This window comes from Gopherus flavomarginatus, chromosome 3 (assembly GCF_025201925.1).
Source record: "Gopherus flavomarginatus isolate rGopFla2 chromosome 3, rGopFla2.mat.asm, whole genome shotgun sequence".
NCBI lineage: Eukaryota > Metazoa > Chordata > Testudines > Testudinidae > Gopherus > Gopherus flavomarginatus.
Genome location: NC_066619.1, coordinates 22,363,272 through 22,376,394, shown reverse-complemented (window position 1 = coordinate 22,376,394; position 13,123 = coordinate 22,363,272). Strand labels below are relative to the sequence as shown.

General features: G+C 41.7%; 1 protein-coding gene across 1 annotated transcript in view; it reads left to right on the top strand.

Moving 5' to 3' along the window:
- ALPK2 (alpha kinase 2) overlaps positions 1-12,921 on the top strand; it is a 76,004-nt gene extending 63,083 nt beyond the window's left edge. The window contains 2 exon segments of the mRNA XM_050943509.1: positions 2,193-2,241; positions 12,240-12,921. Coding sequence (XP_050799466.1) covers positions 2,193-2,241; positions 12,240-12,417 — 227 coding nt within the window. The 3' untranslated portion in view covers positions 12,418-12,921.
- The last annotated feature ends 202 nt before the right edge of the window (positions 12,922-13,123 follow it).

Here is a 13,123-nt window from a genome sequence, read left to right as displayed (position 1 = left end):
GGAGAACAATACAAATATAGGGTTAGAACAATTAAAATAATACATGGCCTTTTGATATGGCATCTCACATGGGAGAGAATAAAAGCTGCACAGGGAGGTTTCTGATATTTTCTTTTCTACTCTCTGACGCAGGCCCTGTGAGCTCTGGTGCTGTGTTGGCTTTCTGTGCGTGATCCATACTCATAGGAAAGAAATGAATTAGCTGCTTGCTGTGGCAAGTGCTTTAAAAAGAACAGGAGTACTTGTGGCACCTTAGAGACTAACAAATTTATTTAAAAAGGTTCATTGGCATCTAATCCGGGGTAGGGGAGGTTTTCACATGGCTTGTGTCTCTGTAAATAACCAGTTTGGAGAGTAAAAAAAGAAAGTCTCACACTCTTACTAAGATTTAATTTGACTACAAATGCCCCTTAGTAAATCAGAACATTCAAAACAAGGCTGACTAATGCCTGCTTTTCACTCCACCACTCTGGGATTTATGAACCGCTTTGTGAATTAAAAAACTCTCAAAACAGCACCCTGTGCCAGCACTTTGCCTTGCATTTAAACATCTAACATCTGTCTTTAAAACCAATGGAAAAATTTAGGCTCCTGATCACGTCTGAAGGAATGACCTCCTTATATCTAGAGAATGCTGCAATGACACCATTATGCACCTCGCTCACCCACATTGTGCAAATATTTGGCCTTAAAAGATGTAGTCTGTGTGTTCACTAAGTTGTTAAGGGAATAAATAGAGCAACAGTCCTGGCTGGGGTTCTTCAAGGAAAGGTGGAATCTCTCCACCCCCTACCCTTTCAAATTAGAAGGCTGAAAAAAACCCAAAACCAAATGCAAATGAATTAACAGGGAAAAGCCTATAAGGCAAACTCCTCCTGGCCTTATGAGTATGAGGCACGCTGGAGTCAGGAAGCAGAACAGCTGAGTTAGCATGTGAGCTATATGCTGTATTGATTCTTACCTGCTGCTCCAAAAACAGAGCACAGCGTATGTGCTGCTAACAACAGCATCCTCACAAAGGCGGACCACTGGGACCCTGTCCATGCTCCAAACCTGCTGACCACATCCCCTTGGAATGGCGTGGCTGTGAATGGTGCAAGGCACATTAGCTTAGTTTCCTGCAGTGCACTCAAGGAAGTGCTAGATCAGTATCCTACCCTATACCTGCTCTGAGGGAGAAGGAGACTCCCTGCATCATCATCTTTCCACAGCACAAGTGTGCGACACAGGGCAGGGCTTTCCCCACAATGGCTAGTAAAACAAAAGTGGGGGTAAAAGTGATAAGCCCTTTTTGGAAACACTGAGTGAAGAGTTTAATTTAGTATCTGTTGATCACTCAAAACTCTAAACAGAGCAAAGATTGTTGGGCCAGGTGGTTGATATGCAAAGTGGTTTCCCCAGTGGAAAACACTGTAGCCCACCCCACCCCCACTTGCAAACATCCAAATCCCAAAACTTAGGAACAATAAATGACTTGTATGCATTTTTTGCAGATGTACGTGTTCTGATGCTGGATTTAGATGTCCCTTTAAGATGCCACAGTTAAAGTGAGGCTCTCAGTTACCCTCCAGCATATGAAACATTCCAGAGCCTTAGAGCTCCATTTATCACCCTTTTCAGAGTAGCAGCCGTTGTTAGTCTGTATCCGCAAAAAGAACAGGAGTACTTGTGGCACCTTAGAGACTAACAGATTTATTTCAGCATGAGCTTTCGTGAGCTACAGCTCACTTCTTCAGATGCATAGAATGGAACACACAGACAGGAGATATTTATACATACAGAGAACATGAAAAGGTGAAAGTATGCATACCAACAGGAAGAATCTAATCAATTGAGATGAGCTATTGTCAGCAGGGGAAAAAAAAACTTTTGAATAATAATAATAATGATAATTAAGATGACCCATAGAAGGTGTGAGGAGAACTTAACATAGGGAAATAGATTCAATTAGTGTAATTTATCACCCTGTCTGTGAATCACTGGAATGCTACTGACTGCTGCTAGTGTTGTGAACTGCACAGACCAAAAACCCTACGTTTGCGGGGAGAATGTTAAAATATTGTCGCTACACAGAGATAACAAACAAACTATAATCAATAAAGAATACCTAACTGCATCTATAAGGCTATAAATCTGAAGACATTCCTAGAAAGCCTGGTATAATGAAAGCTTCCTGTTTTGTTTTTTTGTAGGTGTAGGAATGAAGTTAACCGACGTTGGCATAGCAACATTGGCCAAAGGGTGAGTGAAAGACATATTTCTCAATGGAACATATTTGCATTGTGCTTCAAACTTCTCACAGTGTAAACCCGATGAGGGTTGATGCATTGGATGTTTATTTCTCACCATAACTTGGGGGGGAAACAATCCCAATGCGATTTCTGTTAACCTCCTCATGCTCATAAAATATTAATGGGAACCTTCCTATCAAGAAAATACATTTGTTTTTCTCTTTGAAGGAAAGGGAACATACTGGAGGTTTTGCTTTACAGAATTTCTTCATAAACACTTTATCCTGGAACAAATAAGATGTCATTGGTATTCCTCGTAAAATAACAAAAAATAATCAAGATTTTCTTTTCTATTTGTTTTTTTATCTCCAATGCAATACAAATCAATAGAATGGTCGATATTTAATACTTCAGTTCCTATTTTATCCGCAATGCAAAATTATTTGAAAAATCAGGGAGATGTGATGATTCAGAGGATGAGTAGTGGGATACAGGCCTACATTTTCAGAAGTGGTTTTGTGTACCCATCTTGAAATACTTTATAAGGGCTTGATTTTCAGAAGTGCTGAACAATCACCTTCTGAAAATCAGCCCCCTTAAAGCACCTCAGTTTGAGCACCAAAAAAAATGAGGCATCCAAAAATCACTTGTTCTTTTTGAAATATTTGGCAGCCCCAGCCTATGTTGCTTCTTCAAGGCAAGTCCAGCCCAGCCGATAAGTGACCATTACTATCTGATGGCTATTGAATAACTGTTATGAAACATGCAATGTCCCTAGAATGGGATGCACCCATACCACAACTCGCACTTGTTGGCAGAGGCCACAGATTGATGGATACTGCAACAAGGTGGTCTGCCCCTTTAAGTGCCAGGGCCTGGGGCCAGCCAGCCCTGTTCAATGATCAGACCCAGCTGGGAAGGGAGCAAGTGATTGTAAAAGTCAGCAAGTGGCTCAGCTGAGAGGAGCTGCAGGTGAGAGACGGGATCCTGCAGTAGACCCTGATGCAGCGGGAATGAAGGAAAGGGCATGTTCTCCTTTCAGCTCTGAAAGGGGCCAGGGAGGAAGCCTCTGGGGGCTGTATCCTGTGGGGGACAGAAGAACTTCCTTCTGTTTTGACATTTTTCCTGAGTTTCATGTTGAAGAATAAAATGGTTTGCTGGAAGAGATTTGAGCATGGCAGAGAGTCCTGGGCTGGGCAGAAAGGTCAGGAGCCTTCAGACACTGTCATTATTAGTTATGTGATACTAAAACTAAACATCCCTCCCACTTCTGGAAGATGGTGGCACCTTGTTTTATATGTAAATACCCCTCTCTCACATTTCAGACTCTGTGTGTTAGTTATTCCTCCCATGACAAATTCAGATGCCTCCTGTTTTCTCAGGCTTGACTGTGTGCTCTTGTGAGCCACACACGGCAGGTGAAGGAGAGAGAGTGTCTAATGCAGCTATATCTAGGCTAGTAACTTGATGCACAAAGGAAACTCATTTAAGGATTTGCTGATATTTATTTGATTGCAAAGCAGCTCCTCCTCTCTCTTCCCCCACTCTCCCGCCTTTTCAAATACAAAAACCTCTCGGAGATGGCAAACACTGTACAAGGCATTTAAAAGCAACCTGTCTCCAAGTGGCTCTGCAATTATTTTAGACCTTCTTAAGAGACAAATATATAGAATCCCATAGCAGAAATAAAGAGCTTGGCCCATTTATGTTATAATTATTTTCCACTTCTCCCAAAGTACTACTGATTTTTAATCTGTAGAGACAGTCATTCATTAAATTTACTGAGTATGCTATAAAATAACAGCTAAAAACACAGGCCCCTTTAATCCCTCTGTGAGGATAACCCATGTCAGGGAGTGGGAACTCTAGGTGAAATCTTGGCCCCACTGAATACAGTGGGAGTTTTGTCATTCATTTCAATAAGACCAGGATTTCACCCGCTGAGTTTTTATGAAGTCTTCTAGAAGGCATGAAGCAAGTTTGCTCCCTTGGGACTGGAAGTGGTCGCTCTTACCACCCTAGTACCCCTTGATGCAAAGTCATGATGTTGCAGAGGACTTCACCTCTAGTGCCCACTTCATTACTCCACAATGACCTGTCTCTTTCAAAGTCTTTTGAATTCAGTCCCAACTGTAAATCTCAATAAATCCAAATGAATAATTCCTCTGCCCCCTCAGGCTACACTGACATTCTTGGCTTCTTAGCTACTATCCCTGGGCCCTGCAAAGCTTCTCTGTTGCTGTTTCCTCCCAGCAGGTTTTCCCCCATTGTTGTCCCCTCCCCAGGGACTCTCACAGCTTCCCTCAGAGATCTCTCTGGTCATTAGAGGCCCTACCTCACAGCCTCTCCACAAGATCCTAACCTGCTGCCTGTAGGTCTCTACCAGCCTCACTTCCTCAGACCTTCCCATGCTCCTCCTCTCTCCTGGGACTCCTCCCCAGACTGAGTTCACAGCTCTGTTTAAGTAATCCTCTCTCTGCTCCCTGGCATCTGAGGTGAATCATTATATAATTAAGTCTCCATCAGCCTCAGCTGGGGATAGCTGTCTGGTCACAGGCAAGGCCAAGCCTGGGTTGCCTTAAAGGGCAGCGAGCTTGTGACAGTAGTTTAGGAGCATTCCAGAGTTGCAGGACTTTGCCTTCTGTCATCTCTAGATTATATCATGGAGCACTGAAGCTAGGGTTACCAGATGTCCCTATTTTAAAGGGACAGTCCTGATTTTGGGGTCTTTTGCTTATATAAGCTCCTATCCCCCCCAACACTTGTCCCCTTTTTTTCACATTTTCTGTCTGGTCACCCTAACAGAAGCAGTCGTACCAGGTTAGACCCATGGTCCATTGAATCCAGTATCCTATCTCAGACATTGGCAGATACCAGATGCTTCACAAGAAAGTGTAAAAGCCACATAAAGGACAACATAGGCAACTATCCCAGACAGTTAGTTGCTGACTCTCCTCCGGAAGCCTGGGTGCCATTATCCCTCGTACACATTTACACCAGCAAATATGACTGAGTGATATTATTATTATTATTCACATAAATGTTAACCTTTATTTAAGCCCTGCTAGGCCATTTAAAACCTGCTAAGACCCAAAAGCAAATATCTTGCAGAGAATTCTACAGATTAACCATACATGGGGAAATCACAAATTTCCTTTTATGAGTTTTTAAATATCATTCATCTGCTGAGATGTTTAGCAATTCCAGCCCTACCAACAATAACTGCTGTGAAATTTTGCACCAGAGAGAGAGAGAGAACAACACTCTTTCCAGTATTATTTTAACAAGCCTGTTGTTTCCTCAACTAATGCATACTATTCTTTTCTCCAGCTTTGTTGTATGTGTTGTCACAGTTCTGTTCCCTTGCATTTTCCTTGGGTAGATGGTTGTGACACCCACTTTACATTATATTCTTCCTTAAGTAATCTGTACAAAATATAGAACTGATCACAGCAATAGGTACAAAGAGAAATCTCTTTATTGGCTATGTGGTTCTCTATATGCCAGAGACACAGAAAAAAACAATGCTTTCCACCCACCCTCCTTTGTACTATCCTAGCATATTCTAGGAAAACCCTTCACACTTCTAGCCTGGCACTTTTTCAAAATTTAAATTGTTTTTTTTTCATTGGCTCCAGAGTGAAATCATTTGAATTAGTCTCTCATCATCCATCTAGAAAATAAAGAAATAAAAGTTTTAATTATGTTATACTGTGCTCTGGAACCTGATGATTTATAGGAAGGCTTTAATGAATGTTATTATACAACATATTATGGGAAATTATGCTGATGAAAACCCATCTGAGACAAAGAGACAGGAAGATGAAGTCAGACAAAGAATGTACAGTGAAATCTGAACTAAGGATCACCCCAAATAGACACTTATTGTCTTAAGCAATTTAAATTTCTAGTGTCCTTTTGTTTGACTCATGTTATTTCTACAAGGCAACAGATATTTTGCTGGTCCTATATTTTCTCCACATTGTTCATCATTTACCCAGAAGGATGCCTCTCAGTTAATTTTTGCCAGATTGATTTTAAAACATGTTGGGATGTACAGGGGAAAACAAATAGGTAGAATTCATCCACATCACAGCTTAGTGCTAATGACAATACGATGTAAACAAACAAGTGAGATAGTAAATCCAGTATGTCTGTGAGAGCATACATAGTCATACTAGGTTATAATTCTGATAATGATTCTAATATTTTTGACTCTGTAAGACCGAGATGAAATGAAACTAATGTATCAATGTGATAGCCAACGCAAATTCTGTTATAGGCTCTAACCTGCCTTTGCAGGGGAGATGAACTCATTGATCGAATAAGTGTCATATCTAATTCCTTTGAACCTATATTGAACTTTAGGAAATTTTACCAGAATCATGGCTGAGTGGAGACTATTCATAGAGTTTCTGTTCAATTCAGCAAGTAAATAAAAAGCCAAATTCACTCTGACACCACTATGACTATGATTAGCAAAAAAATAATACCTACACAGTATTGCTTACATAATTAAGTTGAAAAATACTATCACGTCATGCTGTAAACGGTTACTGATGAATTTAGAAAAGCTGATAGGGCAAACATCGGAATTCTTTATGTTCACTTAATTTCCCCTAGTATTACTTTTAAAACAAGCATACAATACATCTAGCAAGAGACAGCTCAGATTAATATTCTGCATAACATTTCTAGCATTGCCCAGTGCCATTAATCTTTTTATAAGCCAGTGATTCCAAGCAGTTAGAGTCTGAACCACAATGAATTGCACTGTCCAGAATTTATTTATTTGTCTGCTCTCCTCTCTATCTCCCCCGCTTTGGTAGTGGTTATGAAGAGACTAGATGCTTACAACATTTAAACACATTTCTGATTAGCAATTGCTTTGCGCACCTCTCATGTCTGTTTCATCAGTGGAGTAAAAAGGCACAAAAGCACAAATGTATTAGTTGAAGTGTAATAGAAATGGCTGTGATAATTTTTTTACCACTAGAGGGCAAAGTTTTCCTGGAAATAAAAAAAACAAACATGAAAATATTTATCATTTAACAATTGGGGAGCACCAAAGTCAGCAATTTAACTCTTGTAAATATGATATTGGCTTAATTCTTTCATAGATTTAAACAAAAAAAGTAAAATACAATGATCTGATTTCTAACAGCTTCCTGACTACTAACCAAAATTTTAGATTAGATGTTAAAGTGCCAATTTAGGAGTAGCCATGGTTTGTAAAAAACACAAAGGAAATGAAATCATGATATGCTTTTGTACACCCATAGCCATTATGATTAAAAAAGGCTTCGGCTGCCAAACGTAGAATCTAAAAATTCCTCCATGTTTTTGAGCATGGAGACCTTTGGAGTAGCCTACTGTGGAGAGAGAAAGCACCACAAAGTTTGAATCTGGATCCAAATGCTAACTCCTCTAGATTTCAGGAGTTTTGGTTTGGGCTTCTCCCTAAACATTAGGGGATTTTGACATAAACTGCATTCATCACTGATCTAGCTAGTTAATTAATAACACCTGGCATGTTAAACAACAGATTAAACATTCTTTCAGGAGCTTAGAAAGGTCATTCAGAGCTCTCGAATGCAATTCATATGAAAGCAACATAAGGACATTTCCAATTTAGAAGCCATTCGCTGACACAGACCTCCTCCCCCATTACATGTACCCACAAGCTATAATAGCAGCAGAATGTTTGAATTAGCGTCACTAGTCCTGCCAAGCTGCAGCTAGACTAGTCATTAAGACTTTGCAGAACAAATGATACATTTGTGTAAGTGATAGATGTGTAAGTGATGGAGGGCTCTATAGAAGCACTGAGTTACGAACTGCAAAAATTGGATCTGGATTTTTGAATACCCCAAAGGCTGGGGGTGTAGATGCAAGGATTTAATTCTCACGTGCTGCGGTGATGGGTGTGGTATAAAAGGATAAACAGGTAGCTCGCAATGACCCATTGTAAAGATAGGAGCCATTTACAAAATTCAGATCCAGCCCAAGATTTTGAAGCATCTCAACCTCCAAAATGTGGTGGTGTTTGGATCAGAGGGGCAGGGTTAATTTTGTCCTGTCTCTAGTTACAAGAGCAAACAAAAGCCAATTGTGATAAAAGAAGGCAAATGGGTGTGATTTGATTTGTGAATAAAGCTGGTAGAATAGTATTAATCACCTTTTTAAACTCTACAAAATGTTGGCCTCGTTTTTCATTCCTGAGCCATTAAAGGCCTAGTCCCGTTTGCTGTGAATATGTTCAGTATGTGTTGAATATTTCAGCTGAAGAACTCTGAGACTGTGGCTTGTTTGTGAAGTTTTCACAAATCGTTCACTTCAATCATCTGCTATTCGTGGCATGAAACTGATCATGTTCTATTGTTTTTGGTCCCTGATTGGATGATCTGCTCTTTAAAAGGAGCATAGTGAGTGACAGAAACAAAATACGAACAGGAAAATAGTCCGAATTCATTAAACTGGATTTTCTTTTGAACTCATTCTCCTATTAGCCTGAAACTCATTAACTATAGCCAACCTTCATAAAACTGGACACTCATCTGCAGTCCCTGAGTTTCTGGGTGCCCAATTGCAGGGGTAAAAGTAACTTAAAGGATCTACCAGTATGTTGGAGTCCTGAGCAGGGGCGTGGCCTCAACTGAACGAGGCAGGGCCGTTCAAGATTTAACGGCTCTGGGGCTCTGGCTGTGGCTGTGAGCCCTAGGGTCTTTAAATCACCCCAGAGCTACCAGCTGCAGAGGTGGCTGGAAGCCCCGGGGCAAATTAAAGGACCCGGGAAACTGGCCGCTGCAGAGCTCTGAGCTTTTTAAATCACTGTGGGAGCCCTGCCACTGCTACCCCAGGGCAGCAGGGCTTAGGTGGTGATTTAAAGGGCCTGGGGCTCCCTGTAGTTACAGGAGTACCGGGCCCTTTAAATCCCCTCCCAAGCCTGGCTACCGGAGCTCTGGCAGTGATTTAAAGGGCCTGGTGCTCCCGGCAGCTGCTAGAGCCCTGGGACCTTTAAATCACCACCAGAGAAGCCAGTCCTGCTCAATAGAAGAGAAACGTGGCCTCTCTTTCAGTCCTGCAGTGGAAACAAGATATTTTAAATATTAAAGCAAGCAGATGCTCTCCAAAGGCTCTCTACATCACAGAGGCTCTTTATCCTCTCAGACACTGACACCTGAATCTCTGACACGTACAGTGCTGCAGCATGCAGGAGAGTAATTCAAAACCACTGTAGTGCAAAGGGATTTTAACTAGAACTCATTGAATTATTTGTTGTTGACTAATAGTCGCTGTGAATTTGGCCTTTATTTCCACAAATGGCCAATGCTTGGTTGAATATTCATGATTAAACCCCTGTTGGAAGGGGGACTAAGGCTGGCCTTCAGACACAGACAAAACACAACAAAAGGGGAAATAAAACACTGCCTCTTTGAGGCACGCCCTTTCTGATGAAGTGCTGCTCTGCCCTGGCCAATTTCCACAATCAAGCCCAAGGCGATCCTCAACTTGATCCAAAGGAGCAGCTCTTGTCAATGTCAGGTAGGCTTGCTTGTGAAAAGAACCATCCTCTGATGTCACTGCATCAGGGTCTTCATGCTTCTAGAGCAGGGCTTGGTCTGGGGGTCTCCTGGCTCTCTTCCCGCCCCCCAGGAGCGGGAGAACATTTCATCATTCCCTCACAGAGCCCCAAGCTACTTTGCCTTTCTGTTTATAATCTCCCATAGGGCTAGACTGTGAGTGCAACCTGCAGAGCCAGGGAGCGTGAAGGAGTGGGGACACCAGGTGCAAGCTTCTCTAAACCTGAGTCAGGGTGTAGGGGGAGAGCACAGACTCTGTGCCTGATAATTACGCTGGGAGCCGGCAAAGGGACAAGGAAAGCCAGGACTACACACACACACACACTAGCCAACAGGGCTGGCTGGCAGTGGTGAGGGTGGGTGAAGTACACGTGATGTTCATCACCTTGATCTGGATTGAACTAGACGCCTCCAAACCTAGAACCATGAGTCTACAGCATGAGCTGAAGCTGCAGCTAAGAACTGAAATAGAGTCACGTCCTCTTTGTATTGGGTGCAGATACATACAGACCAGTGGATTATATATGCTGGATCAGTTCATGGGCAAATGCAATGTATTCCTTAGTATGCAAACAGGCATCGTGGAGCAATTGTAACTCAGACAGTGAGTCTGAGTTGCATTTCCTTTAGGGAGCTCCTCCTGGAGCAGCACAGCTATATGCCAGGGCTTACTCAGGGATGGAAATAAACTCTTACCCTTGGCCCTAAATGAGTCAAGCGGGAGATTTCTCTACTTCCACCAGACAAACTGGGTATCATTGCTAGAGCAGGGCAGGTCCACCAGATTCACTTGTCAGGCAGATAAATCCTCCCCTGGCTGGCTTGGCATATGTATGTTCACACCACACATAATAGCAACCTCAGTGTAATGCTTTTATTCAGTAAAATTCCGGCAAAAGTTTTGTTTTTTTTTAAATTTCAACCAGCTCCAACTTTAAGGAAGAGGATGAAATTGTAAGGTCACCAAAAGAAGACAAAAATGGCCAAAAATATCAAAAATTAAAAGGCTGAATTCAGAACTTCCCTCTCCTATTGAAACTGATCTCCATAAAGGACACCAATAATTTCCCTTACAAGATAATGAGGGTTTGTTATCTTCTTTCCACATACGTTCAAGGCTACAATGATTTGTTTAAAATCATTTAAGACAAGATTGTGTGTATGCATGTGTTTAAACAAAGCAACAAAGTCTGTGTGTGTAAGGAAGCAATGGAGCCTGAAATATGAAGTGTGGGTATGCAGAAAAGCCTGACTTACTTTTTGGGTATGTTTGAGAAACCGTAGGATTTGTGTGATCCATCAAAGAGTTTTTTCCACCTTACCGTGGAACTGTGTGTTCCATCATGATCTGACACATGGGAGTTCCCAGGTGGCCTTTTCATCTCATGTGAGATTACTGATGCTAGAAAAGCAGATAGCCTGACATTTCAATTTCCCTATTCTGTCACCTTAAAGGAACAATAGAGATGCAAAATGAAGCTGTTAGAGGTATGCAGAGAAAGATACCGACATGCTGCCTTCAAAGATAGTTTTTGGTTTCTGTGCCACCTGCTTATCTCCTTTGGTGAATTTTATTCTACAAAGCATGTTAGAACCGACAGGCCTATCCATCATATGGAGATTGGGCTTTTCTTCTTGGAGCAGATAACATCTTTATTAGCACTAGGCAGGCTGCGTCGGAGAGAAATGAAATGCTCAGAATGTATTAGGACTGTATATTAGATTGCAGCTCAGATATTTTCATTTTGAGGCTACCAGATAAACTTGTTCACGCACAGATCCCAACAGGACAAAGCTCACACTCCTGCTCCGATTACAAACAAAACAAAATGACAATCCCTGCCCCCCGGAGCTTACAATCTAAGCCAAGCAACAACAGATGGATACAAAGAGATGGAGAGAACACAAGGGAACGAGAAAACGCTGGGCAGCTTGACAGCCTGTGTCCCCTGTACACTAGCTCTGTGTGTGAGCATCAGGGACACTCCTTCAGAGTAATAACAATCACACTTACCACTTCTGCAGCCTTCTTCTATCTGAGGTGCCCCAAGCACTTTATAAAGATTATACTGTGGAATTTTTCTTTGTTAATAAATTTATCTAACTCAGAAGTTTGTTAACTGACAATTGTATTAGCCACAAATTGAAATTATAGATGGAAGAGGAATAGTTGGAACACAGGGCTGAGAGCCAGCCTCCTGAGCCCTGTTTTCTGCTCTGCAGCTGACTCACTGATTGGCCTTGGGTGAGTCATTTAATCTCTCGGTGCCTCATTTTACCATCTGTAAAATTGGAATAATACTTCTCTCCTTCAAAGAGGCTTATTAAATGTCATAGTGTTACTTATGAATCCAAAGTCACACCGTAGACCTGGTTTGAAAAACAAATGTTGAAATCCCCTTTTTGTTTTTCTTCACTGCTGCAGATACAAAGGGTTTAAAGGCAACTGCGCCATTTCCTTCATTGATCAGTTTAAAGCCCTCCACCAGTGCAATAAGTACTGTGAGATGTTGGGGTTGAAATCCCTCCCAGGCAGTCATCAAAAACAGAGGAAACCAACAGCCATGAAAAGCAAAGTCCCTCCAAAGTCACTGAATGTATAGAAAAAAGTGACCAGCACACAGGCAACCAAGACAACATAGACCTCCTGTCTTCAAAGCATCCAGTAACACTGCACCACTCCGCACAAGCTCCTCTCCAGAAATGCACAGGTACCGAAGGACATGACGGCGGAGTTAGACTGAGCCTTCTGCATTATACCCCCATTTTGAAGCTGTTCTTTGATAACAGCAACCAGGAAACCAGCTGCGTCTGTGGCCTAGCAGGCTACAATTCAAAAGCAATGGAAAGTTTTCAAAGCCAAACAAAGCTATCTGCCTCAATTAACTTTGAAGTATTTTTACATATGTCACGTCAGTGTATATTTGTGTATTTGCACACTCTGTCTTTGTGCAGGAGAGGAGTGACTGGAGCATTTCTGTCCTCCATTTGGCAACTCACAGATCTCTACACCAGCGACACTGTGGAATTCAGCAGCTATGTAAAAATAAAACTACTTAATCTACCACTTAGTAAAGGTTTTGGAGTAGAGCTCGATACTGGCACTGGGGTCAAGGATGTATGAAAATAATTGCTTTATTTCCTACCCTTTGCACAATTTTAATCCTTACTGTACTCATATTCCTTGTACTTTTGCCAGTTAAATTCCTTTTAAAACAAGCATAAGCCACGTGGGTATTTGGATCATTATACACACCTGTTCTCTGAACAAGCTCAAGGATTTAGCTGCCACCTATGTAGCTTTCCTGA